General features: G+C 35.1%; 2 protein-coding genes across 2 annotated transcripts; one reads left to right on the forward strand and one right to left on the reverse strand.

Moving 5' to 3' along the window:
- Positions 1–1400: 1400 nt before the first annotated feature.
- LOC108341150 (sodium-dependent phosphate transport protein 1, chloroplastic) lies at positions 1401–8432 on the forward strand. The gene is made up of 10 exons (XM_017578805.2): positions 1401–1858; positions 3273–3380; positions 3492–3647; positions 3878–4093; positions 4323–4532; positions 5539–5676; positions 6233–6334; positions 6768–6833; positions 6997–7081; positions 7955–8432. The coding sequence occupies exons 1-10, from the start codon at positions 1511–1513 to the stop codon at positions 8050–8052; spliced, it is 1527 nt and encodes a 508-aa protein (XP_017434294.1). The 5' UTR covers positions 1401–1510; the 3' UTR covers positions 8053–8432.
- A 1061-nt stretch (positions 8433–9493) lies between these two features.
- Positions 9494–11633, reverse strand: LOC108342444 (cytochrome P450 86A1). Its single transcript, XM_017580222.2, has 2 exons — positions 10800–11633; positions 9494–10598 (listed from the first exon to the last, which is right to left on the reverse strand). The coding sequence occupies exons 1-2, from the start codon at positions 11483–11485 to the stop codon at positions 9716–9718; spliced, it is 1569 nt and encodes a 522-aa protein (XP_017435711.1). The 5' UTR covers positions 11486–11633; the 3' UTR covers positions 9494–9715.
- Between the last annotated feature and the right edge of the window lie 2684 nt (positions 11634–14317).

A 14317-nucleotide genomic window follows, 5' to 3' on the forward strand; every position in this document is an offset into this window, starting at 1 on the left:
CACATGCAGTACAGTAAAATCATAAGAATTAAATCTAATAAGCTTCCCTTACCCGGATTCAGTAGTGATCGTCCTAAAATGAGTGGATCTTGATTCGTCTAAAAAAAACTCTCTCAATGTTTCTCTTAAGCTCTCCAACTAAACTAACCAAAAGAAAATGAAGGGCTTAGTCTACACCGTTGCATGCAGCTGAATACAGTTTACAGGAACTCCAGAAACGAGCGTCCAAGTGAAACTTACCAGAACTGTAAGTTGTTCGGCTTAAAATGAAGCTCGCGGTGCAGGGAACGTTCCTACGGTGCTGAAACGTGAACGGAGAAAAGGGTGGTAAGTTGCAGAAGAGAGAAGGAGAAGGGTTCAAGAGAGAAGGAGGAGAAATGGAGATTATGAGTTTGGAAGGGGAGAAGGTGCGCGTGAGAGAGAGTGGGAGATTTTTCCAGAAATTCATTTTTGTTCAAATCCCACTGTCAGACGGACGAGCGTCCCTCTCGTCGACACTTGCACCCCACCACTGACTTCAGAAGTTTCCAACTTGACAAGTGGCGCGCATGCATGACTCGGTGGTGGACTTTTAATGCACTGGACGCGTGGCACGGAACATTAATGAAAGCAGAGAGGTAATTCAGCACAATAATAAATGAGACGCGACATCACGACTTCAAGTCGGGTTCATAACACATGACTTCTGATATAAAAAAAATAAAAATAAAAATAAATTGTATGACCTTTAAAAATGACTTCATGTTTCCAAATATAGTTATCCTATGACTTCTATTTTAATTATAATAAAACCCACGACCAAACTTTATAATAAAAAAAATTCTTCAAACCACAACTTAGACCAAACTTTGTAATAAAGAAAAATTGACCATTCTAATATTTTACCAAAAATAAATAAATTCACGATATAAATATATTTGTCTCTCTTTTTCTTAGTTTACATATTTCAAATCCACCTCTTAATCCAAATATATATTTAATTTATCATATATATATATATATGTTTTTTTTTCTTTTCCGTAATTATTTTAGAAAAAAGAGAGAAGTTTTCATATAAATTTTAACACTTAGATATTTTTAAGATATGTTTCAACAAGTTTTAAAAAATAATCTTTAGAAAATAAAATTTTACTTTTCATGAATTAAAATTAGATTATAAAATAAATGCACTTTTTGTTATATAATAATAATAATAATAATAAATTTCAGGATTTTATCTCTGACTTAAAATACAATTAGGAGGAATTATATCAGGAATTTAATTAAATTGGAACCTATAAAACCGGACAATGATTAATTATTAATTACACAAGAACTAGGATCTTTTTCTGTACGCAATCTCCACGTGTCCAAACAAGAGCCAGTGCTGATAAAAATCCCGTATCTTTCTTTAAAATATCAACGGTGGTGTCACAGTAACAGCAACCCAAGAACCAAGAGAAGAAGAAGAGAAGCAGAGAAGAAGAAGAAGACAATAAGAAGAAGAAAAGAAGAGAAGAAGGAAGCCACGATGAGTGGCAGAGCTATTGTTTCCTGTTTTTCTCATCCATCAACGTCGTGCTACATCCCTTTATCGCGCCGGACCCAGTTCGCACATGCACCTCCACCGTCGCCGCTCCTGCTCTCGCGGCGGAGTCACCTCCTCGCTGCCGGCGGAAGGGGAGGCGGGAAGATGTGGGCCAATGTGAAGTCGGAGAAGAACGTGTCGGAGTCCCGTAAGTACGAGGATGTTGTCGTTCAGAAGGCGCGGGATTTGGATGACATGGAGGAGGAAGGAAAGTGGTGGAAGGTGTTCCCTAAGCGATGGGTCATTGTGGTTCTCTGCTTCTCTGCTTTTCTTCTGTGTAACATGGATAGGGTATGTACCTCTGCTCTTTGTTTTTTCAACTGCATTGCTCCTTTCTCATTGCATGCAATTTTGTTTATGGAGAAGAAGCTGTAGGACCGTTTTGTACTGAATTTAAGTTGAGCCAATTCGATTAAGCATGCCAGTTTCAGTGTTTGGAGAACTTACATTGGCTAGTTATGTAATCATAATAGTGTATGAGTGAGGGACAACTCTTCTAACTTCATGGGCTGGATTTTGAGGATTGGGTTAGTTTCAAACTTAATTTAGCTTTTGAGGATTGAATTAGCTCCGAACTTAAATTTCAAGATGACACGAGAGTCTATCTCAGGGGTTACTGTTTATAGAGACTTTGGTATTATAGCATGTTTAAGCCTCTCACATTGAGTAGTATGAAATGTTTCATAGAGTGAGCACTAAAATGGAAATTCTTTCCATGTAAAATGCAAATTCATTGGAAAGATTATTGAATCTTGCTGAAATTTATATTTTGTGGCTCATTCTTATTTATTGTTATTGGAATTAGTTGAGATGCATACAAATTTGGAGTATTAATTTGTCACTACTTATAATTAGGATAAATGGCATTAAGGGCAATTAGGCTAGATATTCATCTATTAAATATTTCTTAATCCTTATGCAATACCCTTAAACATGAAAAGAAATGGGAAGGAGGGAGTAGCTGATGGTTTCTCTAGTGCTCGCGTGGTTATCAAGTGGATTGAATCAGATTCAAATCATTTTTTAAGATGGTATCCAAAAATCATATTTTGCGTGGTTTATCTTAGTTGTTGTTGTTAGGGTCACCAAGCTACCTATGCTTGACATGTCCAGATATGAGCTAGTTTATATTTTTCTTACTTTTTTTTGGATTTGAATTAGTCCCAAACTCAAATAAGAAGGGGGTACTTTAAGGATTTGTCAGGACAGGTAAAGTCTCCTTTGGAGATTTCTACACCTTGAATGGATTAATATTCCACTGTACACCTTGGATTATGCCAAAAGAAAAATACTGAATCTGATTAGTAGCTAAATTTCATTTACTCGTAGTTAACATTTTTAGTGTGAGCATGAAAGAAATTTTAGAAGTTTTCAGAAAGTGTTATGCTGTTCATATAAAGGTTTTGTAGTTTTTGGAGTTACAAAATAATTTGTTGTATTGGTACGAGGTTAAGGGTAACAGCTTTGGATTATAGGTATCATGAATGTTAACCTTCAAATGTAAGAATCTTGGGTAGGTTTTAGTGTGTAGACTTTATACAACACATAATGTATTGAATTATGTATAAATATTTTCTATATTTAGGTTTTGTTTGAAAATATTTCATAACAGGGTTCACTGAATTAAATCCATCTAATTTAGTACTGCTGTGGAATCTTCGGGGGGCTTGATTCTTAGAAACTTTCATTCATTTCTCATTTGCAGGTAAATATGAGCATTGCTATACTTCCTATGTCTGCAGAGTACAAGTGGAACCCCAGCACTGTAGGTTTGATACAGTCTTCTTTCTTTTGGGGATACCTCCTTACTCAGGTAAATGTGATTTTGTTTTGAAAAAGCTAATTGACTAGTAACATTTTCCAGTTTGTATGGCTTAGAATTTAAGGCCACCCATCTGAAGCATAGGGTAGATCTTTGTTGCAGATTGCTGGTGGAATATGGGCAGATACAGTGGGAGGAAAGCAGGTATTGGGATTTGGGGTGGTTTGGTGGTCTGTTGCGACAGCCCTCACTCCTATAGCTGCCAAACTTGGATTGCCTTTCCTACTAGTTGCTCGTGTATTCATGGGGATTGGTGAGGTATGTTAAAAGTTAAAATGTTCCAAATAGTACTGCATTCTACTAGGAGAACTTTTAATGTTACTACTATGTTGGTAAAAGAAGAAATCTAGTAAATTAAAACAATGGAATATTATTTTCTTGTAATCCATATTGTGACTTATTTTTGGTAATGATTTTATTTATCCAGTTGATGATGATAGTTCTGTTCCATATGAAGCTCACTTGTTTTGGCCTTATGCTCTTTGTAGGGTGTTGCTATGCCAGCCATGAATAATATTCTGTCAAAATGGGTTCCTGTGTCAGAGAGAAGTAGATCACTAGCACTTGTCTACAGTGGCATGTATCTTGGATCAGTCACTGGACTGGCCTTTTCTCCCTTTCTAATTCATCAATTTGGATGGCCATCAGTATTTTACTCCTTTGGTTCTCTCGGAACAGTATGGTTTTCCGTGTGGCTTAGTAAGGTATGATTTGAACATGTTCAATTATTTCCTTTATGGAGATGCTTACATATTGAACTTGGAAATACTTGTTCAAATATTTTCTTGATAGAAGTGTTTTTTTTTGTCTTGAAGTTGATTCTTTATAATGAATTTTCTGACAGAACATTTTTTGTTTCTGAAAAGATTACATATATTGGTAGAATTTTCTTTGTTCGAGTGCTCATTTTTTCTGTGATTGTGGGAGCTGTAGGCACATAGTTCACCTCTTGAAGATCCTGAACTACGGCCTGCAGAAAAGAAGCTCATTACTACGAACTGTTTGTCCAAGGAACCTGTGAAAACAATACCTTGGAGATTAATTTTGTCAAAACCTCCAGTCTGGGCTCTAATAGCATCCCATTTTTGCCACAACTGGGGAACTTTCATTCTTCTTACATGGATGCCAACATACTATAACCAAGTAGGTCGATCTATCTTTTTGTAGGTATGTTGCTCAATGATGTGATGCAGACACAGATCCATGTTCATTTTTTCCTTTTAGTTCCTACAAGGTTGTGTATGAATTTAGCTAGATGATAAGGTTGCCAGTACCTATATAAGGAAAGTACTTGTGGAACGGCAGCTTAAATTAAATATTGTGCCATCCTGGATTGGGTATAATATCAAACAATGGACCGGGAAGACTGCAATTTGGTAGTATAACTAAAGTAGGAAACTAGTCAAATTATGTAAATAATATAAGAAGGTTAGATACATAGATTATTAGATCATTTGTATTGCTTGTTTCTCATCATTTTTTCCACAGCCATTGAAACCATTTTGCATTGACTTTTCTGTAAGTGTAATTCTGGGAGATTAGGCAAGTTGGAAGCCTTTATTTTTGTTTAAGTTTTAATTTTGTGTGCTTGTACTTTTGTTCTTCCCGGAAGTTAATATCTTCCCTCCCCATACCCGACTAGAGGGAAGCCTAGTGTTTTAAGTCACTCTTTTCAATTTTGTATAATTCCAATTATTAGGATTATTTGCTTGTGAACATAAATGTCATGCTATTGCTTTGCTAATTCTTTTGGTTTTGCTGAAGGTTTTATTTTCTAATTCTTATACCTATAATAATAGGGACTAGAATTTATTATCTATTCTATCTTTCACCTAAAATCCTAATCTCCCCCATTTGTTTCAGTATCTTCTCATCCAGTTGTCACATAATCCTGTTAATTGGAAGTACTCAATGTCGTGAACTTCATTATGCGAGCATGCTTGTTGATGTTTAACGTTTTATCCTACTTGGCACATTTGTTAAGCCTCTACCATCAACATTATCAATATTCAAGCTTATAGAGTTCAGCTTTTAGTTGGAGATATGTTAATATCCTGACGTATAAAATATTTTGATTTGTAATCTTCTTGATATTTGGAAAACAATTGACACTGTTTAAAGTGGGCTAAAGTTATTTTCTTATATCTAGGTCTTGAAGTTCAATCTTACAGAATCTGGGCTATTTTGTGTTCTACCGTGGTTGATAATGGCACTTTCTGCGAATGTTGGTGGTTGGATTGCAGACACTCTAGTGAGCAAGGGTGTATCAGTTACAACGGTCCGCAAGGTATCTCTCCCTTTTATTTGTTTATTTTGCCTTATAGCTTCTCGGAAAAATAGGTTTTTGGATAAATTCCTGACCAATTTCCTTTGCATAAACTATAAAGGGCTAGGGAACTATTGCATATCCTTTAATTAAAGTAATAATGAAAACAAATGAACAGAACACGAATCTCTTGTTTTGTTTGCATAACTGTCTCAAATTTGTCAGAGTTTTTTTTATATATTAATAAGTTCATGCTGGATAATATTTTTGTTTCTTAATTTTAATGATTTTAATTTGAAAAAAATCATTAATACCTGTTACTATATATATTTTTAAGTTGTATTGTAACCAAAGTTTTTGGGCTACAATTTACTTACATGTGGCATTATGACCTTTTTAAGAGGTGCATAAAATGTTTTATTACTACATTTAGAGAAAGATCCTCTTTGATTTCTCTATCCTTAAGTATCTAACAGCTTTTTGACTATTTCTACTAAAAAATTTGTACTCGTTTACTTAACATGATTCCATTGCTATAAAGTTCCAAGCTTCACTGTGTAGTTATACATCTTTGCAGATAATGCAAACAATTGGATTTCTTGGACCAGCTTTCTTCTTAACTCAATTGAGCCACGTTAATTCTCCTGTGATGGCTGTTTTGTGTATGACGTGCAGTCAGGTTTGTTTACTGTTTTGTATTTAACTTATTTTTAACTCTGAGAAGGTAGTTTCTAGGTAATCCTAATATAAAATCTGTTTATATTCGTGTCTTATATCTTTCCGGGGAAAGTTACATACTTGTGTGAATTTTTTTAAACGAGTTCACATAAATATTATGGCTGCTTTTGTTCGTACTGCTCAATCTGAAAATTTGACTGGCTAATGTAAATTTTCTAGTCAATAGTGTCTTGAAACTTCTCTTAAAACAGTAGAACTTCACATTCTCAATCTGCCATTCTTCGTAAAGTTGAAACCTGTTGTTTCATTCATTCATTCAGTTCGTTTACACCTTATTCATCTTCTCTATCCTTCGGTTGCTTAGGGCACCCTGAGGGATTTTCACTAGTAGAAGTTTTCTCTTTCATAACATGTTTCAAATTCATACTGAATAGGGTACTGATGCTTTCTCTCAATCCGGATTGTATTCAAATCATCAAGATATTGCCCCTCGATATTCTGTAAGTGGATTCATTTTACATGTATTCTTCTGCAATTTGGAATTCTACATGTAAGAAATATTCTTATGGCTATCTACAGTCATCTCACAATTAGTTGGTTAAATAATTGTCATTTGGCAAGGAAAAGGAACAAATCATATTTATTTCCTCTTTTTATCCTTAGGGGATATTGCTAGGTCTATCTAATACTGCTGGAGTATTGGCTGGTGTCTTTGGAACAGCAGCAACAGGTTACATTCTGCAGCATGGTATGTATTTCTTGCTCATATTTCCTATGTGACTGAATGTCAGCGATTAGGATCTTGAAAGATTAAGCTATTAGGTGAAAGATCATGAAGATTTTATTAGTCTTGATACTGAAGATTGAGCATATGTTTATGGTGCACAATCTGTGAAGAGTCTCAGTGAGCCTTTTGTTATTGGTATACTTTTAGCAACATGGTGATGTTTCCATACTGTATTCTAGACCACTAACCCAGAATTGTTTTTATTTAATTATTTATTCTTTATGTTTTCATTTTGATGGTGAGAATGGAATCAAATCAATAAAGTAAAGAAAACAAAATAAAATCAAACTTACGCAATGTTGAAGCTTTGTAAGCAATAGCTGCTGGGTAAACTTCAATGTGGGTAGTGAAATTTAATAGTGTTGGAAGAATTAAGTGTTTTAGGAGATTGCAAAGGTTAGGATTGCTCTTAGTAATGATTGTGGCATGCAATAGAGTTCATTAATTATGGGTTAGGTAGTTGTATTTAATGGATGTAGTTGAAGGGTCAAGACAAAAGGGTTTATAAATAGTTTTTGTTCTACTTAATGTATTCATATAACAAGATAAGAGAGTGTTTATCTAGAAAGACTAGTTTGTCAACAATAGCATGAGTTAAACTGAGGTTCATCCTATTTGGTTTTCCTTCTTTCCCTATTAGAAAATTCATTTCCTTGTTCTTTAAATTATATGGACATAAGTGGTCATGTAATTAAAGTTTTACACTACTGTTGATTTTATAAAATATTCGCCATCCTGTTAGTTTTGTAGCATAATTTCTTGTGCTTAATACTTCAATGAAATCTGATATGTGACAAGAGTATAATACTGTTAGTTATCTTTGAATATTTTCAGGCTCCTGGGATGATGTTTTCAAGGTTTCAGTTGGGTTGTATTTGGTTGGAACTGTGGTGTTTAATCTTTTTTCAACTGGGGAAAAGGTCTTGGAATAACATACTCTTATTAATCACTGGTACTTGCCATGCCACATGTATACATAATTCTCCAGTACTTTCCCCCAGAAGAAGCACTACAAGAAGAATAGGAACTCATTTATCTTAGGCTTTTGTGCCTCACAAAATGGTAAATTTATGGACAGAGGAACATTGAACATAGAGCAGAGAGATGAGAATGTGTTCTTGAAAGATGAATTGACATAATTTAGTCCCTGATGTTTTATCAAAGGAAAAGGGACTGGTAATTATGTTTTTCCCATTTTTGGTGGGAAGATCATTGTAGTTGCTTAATTTAAAGTCATACATGTAAATATAAATTCCACACCAACACATCAATTTTGTATCAATTCATCAAGAAAAGTGATTATGTGTTATCATTCCTCAAGTAGCTTTGGCATTCCAATTTCTTATCTGCCAGTTTTGCTTCCATCTTTTGGTCAAATAAGTTGGTAATGTCAGTCTTGCAGATTACATCCCATAATGGACCGGTGAATGCTTCCATTTCTTTTTTTATGGGCATCAACTCGTCTTTTTATCTTTTCTTATGTGGGTTTAAGGATTTGAGACGTTTTACTTTCTCAAATTTTCGTGGTTTGATAACCTTTTTTTAATATGAATTGATTTTGAGATGAAATTTGTCGTTGGGACCTACGTCGGTTTTTTTTACTCGAGTTTATATTATGAATATCTTTATATGAACAATTGATACAAAGCTAACATTATGATAATAATTTATTTAAATTTTAAAAATAAAAAATAACGATAATTAATGCATTTGAATGTATTTAGTTTAAAAACTTAATTTAAACATCAGATCACTTTGCTTTACGAAATTGAGAAAGAAACGATAAGTGTTAATGAAGTATTATATAAAATTTTAGAATGTTTAAATATCATGTCATGTAAATGAAACACTTAGAAATAGTTAATCCAACATCAAAACTCGATTAAAATATATTGAAAATATTTATAAAATATTTAAAATTTAGAAATTCTTTGGTGTAGTAATCACGTTGTCACCTTAATTGAATTTCTTGTATTGAAAACTTTATCTCCTAGTCTTAATTAACCCTAAGATGAAATATTTTCTATTCCAACTTTCAATCATATAAAAGGAAAATTCTTCACCAAATATTACTTCTGATGGTAATCTAAATTTCAATGTCCTGTTGAACAATCAATTTTATTACGAAAGCAGAGGAATGGGATTGGTAAGTTTGGTTTGGGTATCTACAATGCACATTTTAATGACTTTAACGGACAATTTCGCAAGCTCATGTTCGAAAGAAGCAGAACAATTTCCTAGTGATTAAACTAAATTTACAAGCAAATATTTCAGCAGTAAAATAAGATGTTACATTCATGCAATTTCCAATAATAATATATTAATAATAATAATAATTATTATTATAATCTCTCTCCTTCAAACAAATTCACATTTCCAATAATTATATATTTTGTGTATTCATTTTATTGATCAACAACATAAGAATATGTAAACCCATTTCCCAACAACTGCAAAGGTAAACCAACCAACCAACCAAACAACAAACATTTTCACTTTTTACCGTACAAAATAAAACACGAATAAATTGACAGGTGTGAGAACGAAATGATCATATTGTCCTTTACACTGTGCATGGCCGAAATAGCCTTTTCTCTATGCTGACATGGCAGTATGTGGACGAAGCTGACGTGGCTGCAGGAACACACGAAGCCCATTCTTCATGAAGAGAGTCAGTGACATCTTCTGCTGCACACGATGACCGGGAACCGGCGACAGGCGGTAACGCAGAAGCACAGCTGAAGCCACAGATTTCATCTGCAGGTAAGCCAAGTCCTTTCCCAAGCAGGTTCTCGGTCCAGCGTTAAACGCAACGAACTTGTAACCGTCTTTTGGCGGTTCGAACCGGTCTCCTTTAACCGATAAAAACCGCTCCGGTTTAAACTCCATGCAGTCCTCTCCCCACACACTCTTCATTCTCCCCATCGCGTAAATCGAATACGTCACAGTCGAACCAGCCGGAACCGCCGTGCCATCCGGCAACACGTCGTCCGCCACAGCGTGCTTGAAATCCTCCGGCACCGACGGATACAAACGCAGCGTTTCGGCCAGCGCGGCTTTCAAGTAAACCAGCCTCTCCGCCTCCTCGAAGTCCACCGCCTCCTCCGTCCACCTCCGCCGGTCCCCGCCTCGCGTGGAAGTGAGCACCGCCGTAAGTTCCGCGAGGATCTTATCCTCCACGGCGGGGTGGTTCATTACGAGCCAGAAGAACCAGCTTAGCGCCACTGATGACGTGTCCCTGCCAGCTAGGATGAAGTTGAGCGCGATCTGACGCAGCGTTACGGCGCTCAGCGGCTTTCCCGCGGCGTCGCGCTTCTTCATGAACCTTGATAGCAAGTCGTCGGAAGGCGATTTCTCGCGAGCTGAAACGGCGTCGTTCATGTAAGTTTCGACGATCTTCAAACTCTGCTCCAGTTTCTTCTCTTTACCGATGCCAAGAAGCTTCTCGAATCTCCATATTATGCCCGGGTATAAAAGCCTAATAATACGTAAATAAAAAAAATGTAAAAAGTATAGAAAATAAAATATGTAAAAAATGACTTTCACATTATTTAAAATTATCATAAATAATAATTTATAGTTATTGTAGTACCTCACGAAAACTCTAAAAGTTTTTAAATTAATAATTAGAAGAAACCATTATTACGCGAGCATAAAAAAAGTAAGGGTGTATGTATACCTTTGCAAGGTGATTTCTGTGGCAGTGTCAAAGGCAACAGTGAAGGGGTTTTCCCGGAGATCCGGTGAGAGAGTTTCAGGGTCTTTTCCAAAGGTGAGTCCACAAATGTTATCAAAGGTTAAACGTAGAAGAAGGTCTTGCAAATCCACTGATACGTTTTCCTTAGCAGCTTTGTCCAGGATACACCATAGCCTGTTTTTTATGGTCCGGTTCACCCACCGAGCCATGGCTTGCCTTAGGGTTCGGGTGGTGAACTCGAGCGCGGCGGTTTTCCGCTGCATAAGCCACGTTTCACCGTCGCTATTGAAAATTCCCTGCCCTAGGAGGTCGTGGAACGCCGCCTGCCAGTGCGGCCCTTTAGGGTAGTTGTCGAACCGGGTTCGGAGAATGTGTTCGATGTTTCTAGGACAGCTTGTGACGGTAAAAAATCCCTGCTTGCGAGCAAAGAAAGGGAGACTGAGAGTGCATGTTTGGTAAGTGGGGGAACCTCCTGTTTGGCGTAGGTTTGAAGCGATCCAGTCATGAACCCTATTCCGGTTCACCACTAATTCTGGAACGCTGCCAATCATTGGCCACACTTTTGGACCCCTTAGGGTTCGAGCCAAGAAATAAAACCAAAGAAAATATGTGAATAAAAGAGCAGCAGCTAGGGTTAAGAGGAGAGGGAGAGTATCCATTTGCACCATGGTATACGTTGTTTTAGTATAACTTGTGAGAAATGGGGTTTGAAGTTTGAAGTGATTGAAGGGGGTTTTTATACATGTTTATACGATGATATAATGGGAAAGGTTTAGGAGAGGTGGTTCGGAATTTTTTTGCAGTAAGAGTCGCTGTTAGGTTGTAGAAAGTGTGTTTGCGAGGTGACGCACAAGCAAATGAAAAGCATCCACGCATATGTGCAGCAGCTTCTCCTGTGATAGAAGGGTTTTAGAGTGATTTTGTTTTATTATAAAACGTTTATTGGTTTGGCTATTCTAATCTATTAAGTATTAGTTACATCCCCTCTTATGTCTAATTGTTTATGGTCTTCACTCTTTAGGAGAAAATGATCTCTTTAATGGCTAACTAAGGAACATTTGAGATGAATGGGCCATACCTTTTTACTCATCTCATTTTTTAATTGGATGGTGACATTTATTACATAATTAAGAGTTTTAGTGATCTCGTTTTTTAACAATTAAATTTAAATTAGGAAAATTTCTAACAATAGTACAAAAATAGTGTATAACGTCGGGTTCAACGTCCAATCACTGAATAACCAAACTTAAAAATGAGCGGTGACATTTTTGAAAATAAATGCAATTATTAAACGTCGTTTAGAATTGTAATTCGACGTAAAATGATATAAAACGTCGAATGCCCTCTAAATTTGACATAAAAAGGTTAGTGAATTCAATAAAACTTTGAGTGGGAGATTAAAAATTCATTCACTTTATCTTAACGCGATATCCTCTTCTCTTCTCAAACTTTTCTTGAACGAAGTTTGACGAGCATCACATGTAATCTTTCTTTCATTTGATACACATGCATGTTAATTAACTACTTTATGTATGATTTTTGTTTAATTTAACCGATTATTTTCGTGTTCTTCTCCTTCATAAGCGCATTCTGCTTTCTCTCACTGGTGACGAAACTTTATTCCGATGAACCCACCTTTTGAAGGTTAGTTTTCGTGTTCGTTTTGAAGAACTTATGTGTTGAACTTATTTGTTGTTTTTTTTGTTGAACTTGTTTGTTGTTGTTGTTTGGTTGAACTTGTTTGTTGTTGTTTGATTGAACTTGTTTGTTATTGGTTATTATTGTTTGTTGTTGATACTACACTACATGTTCATAGTTCATGCTTTATAAAATACCAAACACTGAAATTTGTTGTTTTTTTGTTTTTCAGGTCTCATAGAGTTGTAAAAAAGATCATAATTAATTAAAAAAAACAAATTTTTTTTATTAAAGTCGAATATTGACAAAATTCGACGTTAAGTTTACGTCGTATATTAATAAAATTCGAAGTTAATTTAAAGTCAATTTTTTTTAAATTCGACGTAAATTTAACGTCTCTTGATATGACGTTGTTCGCGAATTCGCCGTTAAAAGCCCAAAATATTTGACGTTGTACGTGATTTTTGTACTAGTGTATATATTTTGTTTTATTTTCAACTATAAAAATATAATTTTTTTACAAATCCAAACTAATATTTATAGATATTTCCAATTATATCCTTATATAACATATATATTAAGGTGTTAAATTTTATAAAACGACTTTGTTAAAGAATACAATCGTAATTGTTCAAATTTTTGGATAAGTGACAAGATCTAAATACATTGAGAAATTTTGATATATGCTTTTGAGGGTTGGAATACAAAAAGAAAATTCACTTGCAAAAGACTCTTTGATGTTTAAATTACTAGAAAAATTTGAATATTTATGAATAAAAGAGAGAGGATGAGAAAGTGTGTATTTCCTGGTGAAATACCATATTATTTATAGGTTTATATATCTTATGACTTATATATAAAAGCAGACAATATCAAGATGGTATCAAATAATATCAATAAAAATAATAGCTTGTCATATATATGATATCACAAAATAATCATAATAATGTGATACCTTACTTGATTAACTAAATATTATGTAGATCCCAAGCTCGGAAGTTTGATTAGTGCATATGGAATACATGTTACGAGTGTAGCTGACCCTTTGGCCAAGATGTAGTCGGCTTTATGTTTAGGTGGATGTTTGGTTGTACTGTATGTGGTAATCTTTGACTTTACAAGTGGATTGGTCGTTCGGCTGAGTTGTGGGTGGTCGTCTTTGACCATGTTGAGAGTGCTTTGAATTATTAACTTAGGCAGGATCTGATGTTGATTATCTGAGCAAGCTTTATGTTGCCAGTTTAGGCAAGCTTTGTGTGTGCTGTTGACTTTGGCAAACTCGTGTATCGGCTCAGTGGGCATAATTTAATGCTATCATCTAAGTAGAATAAGGTGTCGCCTTAGCGGGCTTAAATTGTGTTACTGTGTAGGTAATTCGGGTGCCACATTTGTGGGCTTATGTTATTGTCTAAATAACTTGGTGCCTCGTTTGAGGACTTTGCTTATGTTGTTGTCCAAGTAATTTGGTGTCTCGTCTATGGGCTTTGCTTGTTATTATCTAAGTAAATAGGTGCCTTGTTTGAAGGCTTTCGTTTTTGTTACTATCTAGATAACTCAGTGCCTCATTTGAGAGCTTTTGTTTATAATATCATCTAGATAACTCAGTGCCTCATTTGATGGCTTTGCTTATGTTACTGTCTAAGTAACTCATGTTACCAATGAGAAGCATTGGTATCTTGAAAGCTACTGTAAAGTTTTGATGATGATAAAAGCTGAAGAATTGAAGACTCTAAATGCATCTTTGTTAAACGCATTTTGTATAAACAAATGTATAGGATAAATTGTAATGATGTAAAAATTGTTAGAGTTTTTCGTATTTAGTGAGTCATTGCGCAAATAGTCGATTATTAAGAAGAATAATC

The sequence above is a fragment of the Vigna angularis genome, chromosome 6 (genome assembly GCF_016808095.1).
Source record: "Vigna angularis cultivar LongXiaoDou No.4 chromosome 6, ASM1680809v1, whole genome shotgun sequence".
NCBI classification, from domain to species: Eukaryota; Viridiplantae; Streptophyta; class Magnoliopsida; order Fabales; family Fabaceae; genus Vigna; species Vigna angularis.

Bases quoted from the DNA above. Each gene is read 5' to 3' on its own strand.
- LOC108341150 (XM_017578805.2), top strand. From the start codon at position 1,511: ATGAGTGGCAGAGCTATTGTTTCCTGTTTTTCTCATCCATCAACGTCG. The intron at 3,648-3,877 runs GTATGTTAAAAG...TGCTCTTTGTAG, and splicing joins TATTCATGGGGATTGGTGAG to GGTGTTGCTATGCCAGCCAT. The intron at 5,677-6,232 runs GTATCTCTCCCT...ACATCTTTGCAG, and splicing joins CAGTTACAACGGTCCGCAAG to ATAATGCAAACAATTGGATT.
- LOC108342444 (XM_017580222.2), bottom strand. From the start codon at position 11,485: ATGGTGCAAATGGATACTCTCCCTCTCCTCTTAACCCTAGCTGCTGCT. The intron at 10,599-10,799 runs GTATACATACAC...ACGTATTATTAG, and splicing joins ACAGAAATCACCTTGCAAAG to GCTTTTATACCCGGGCATAA.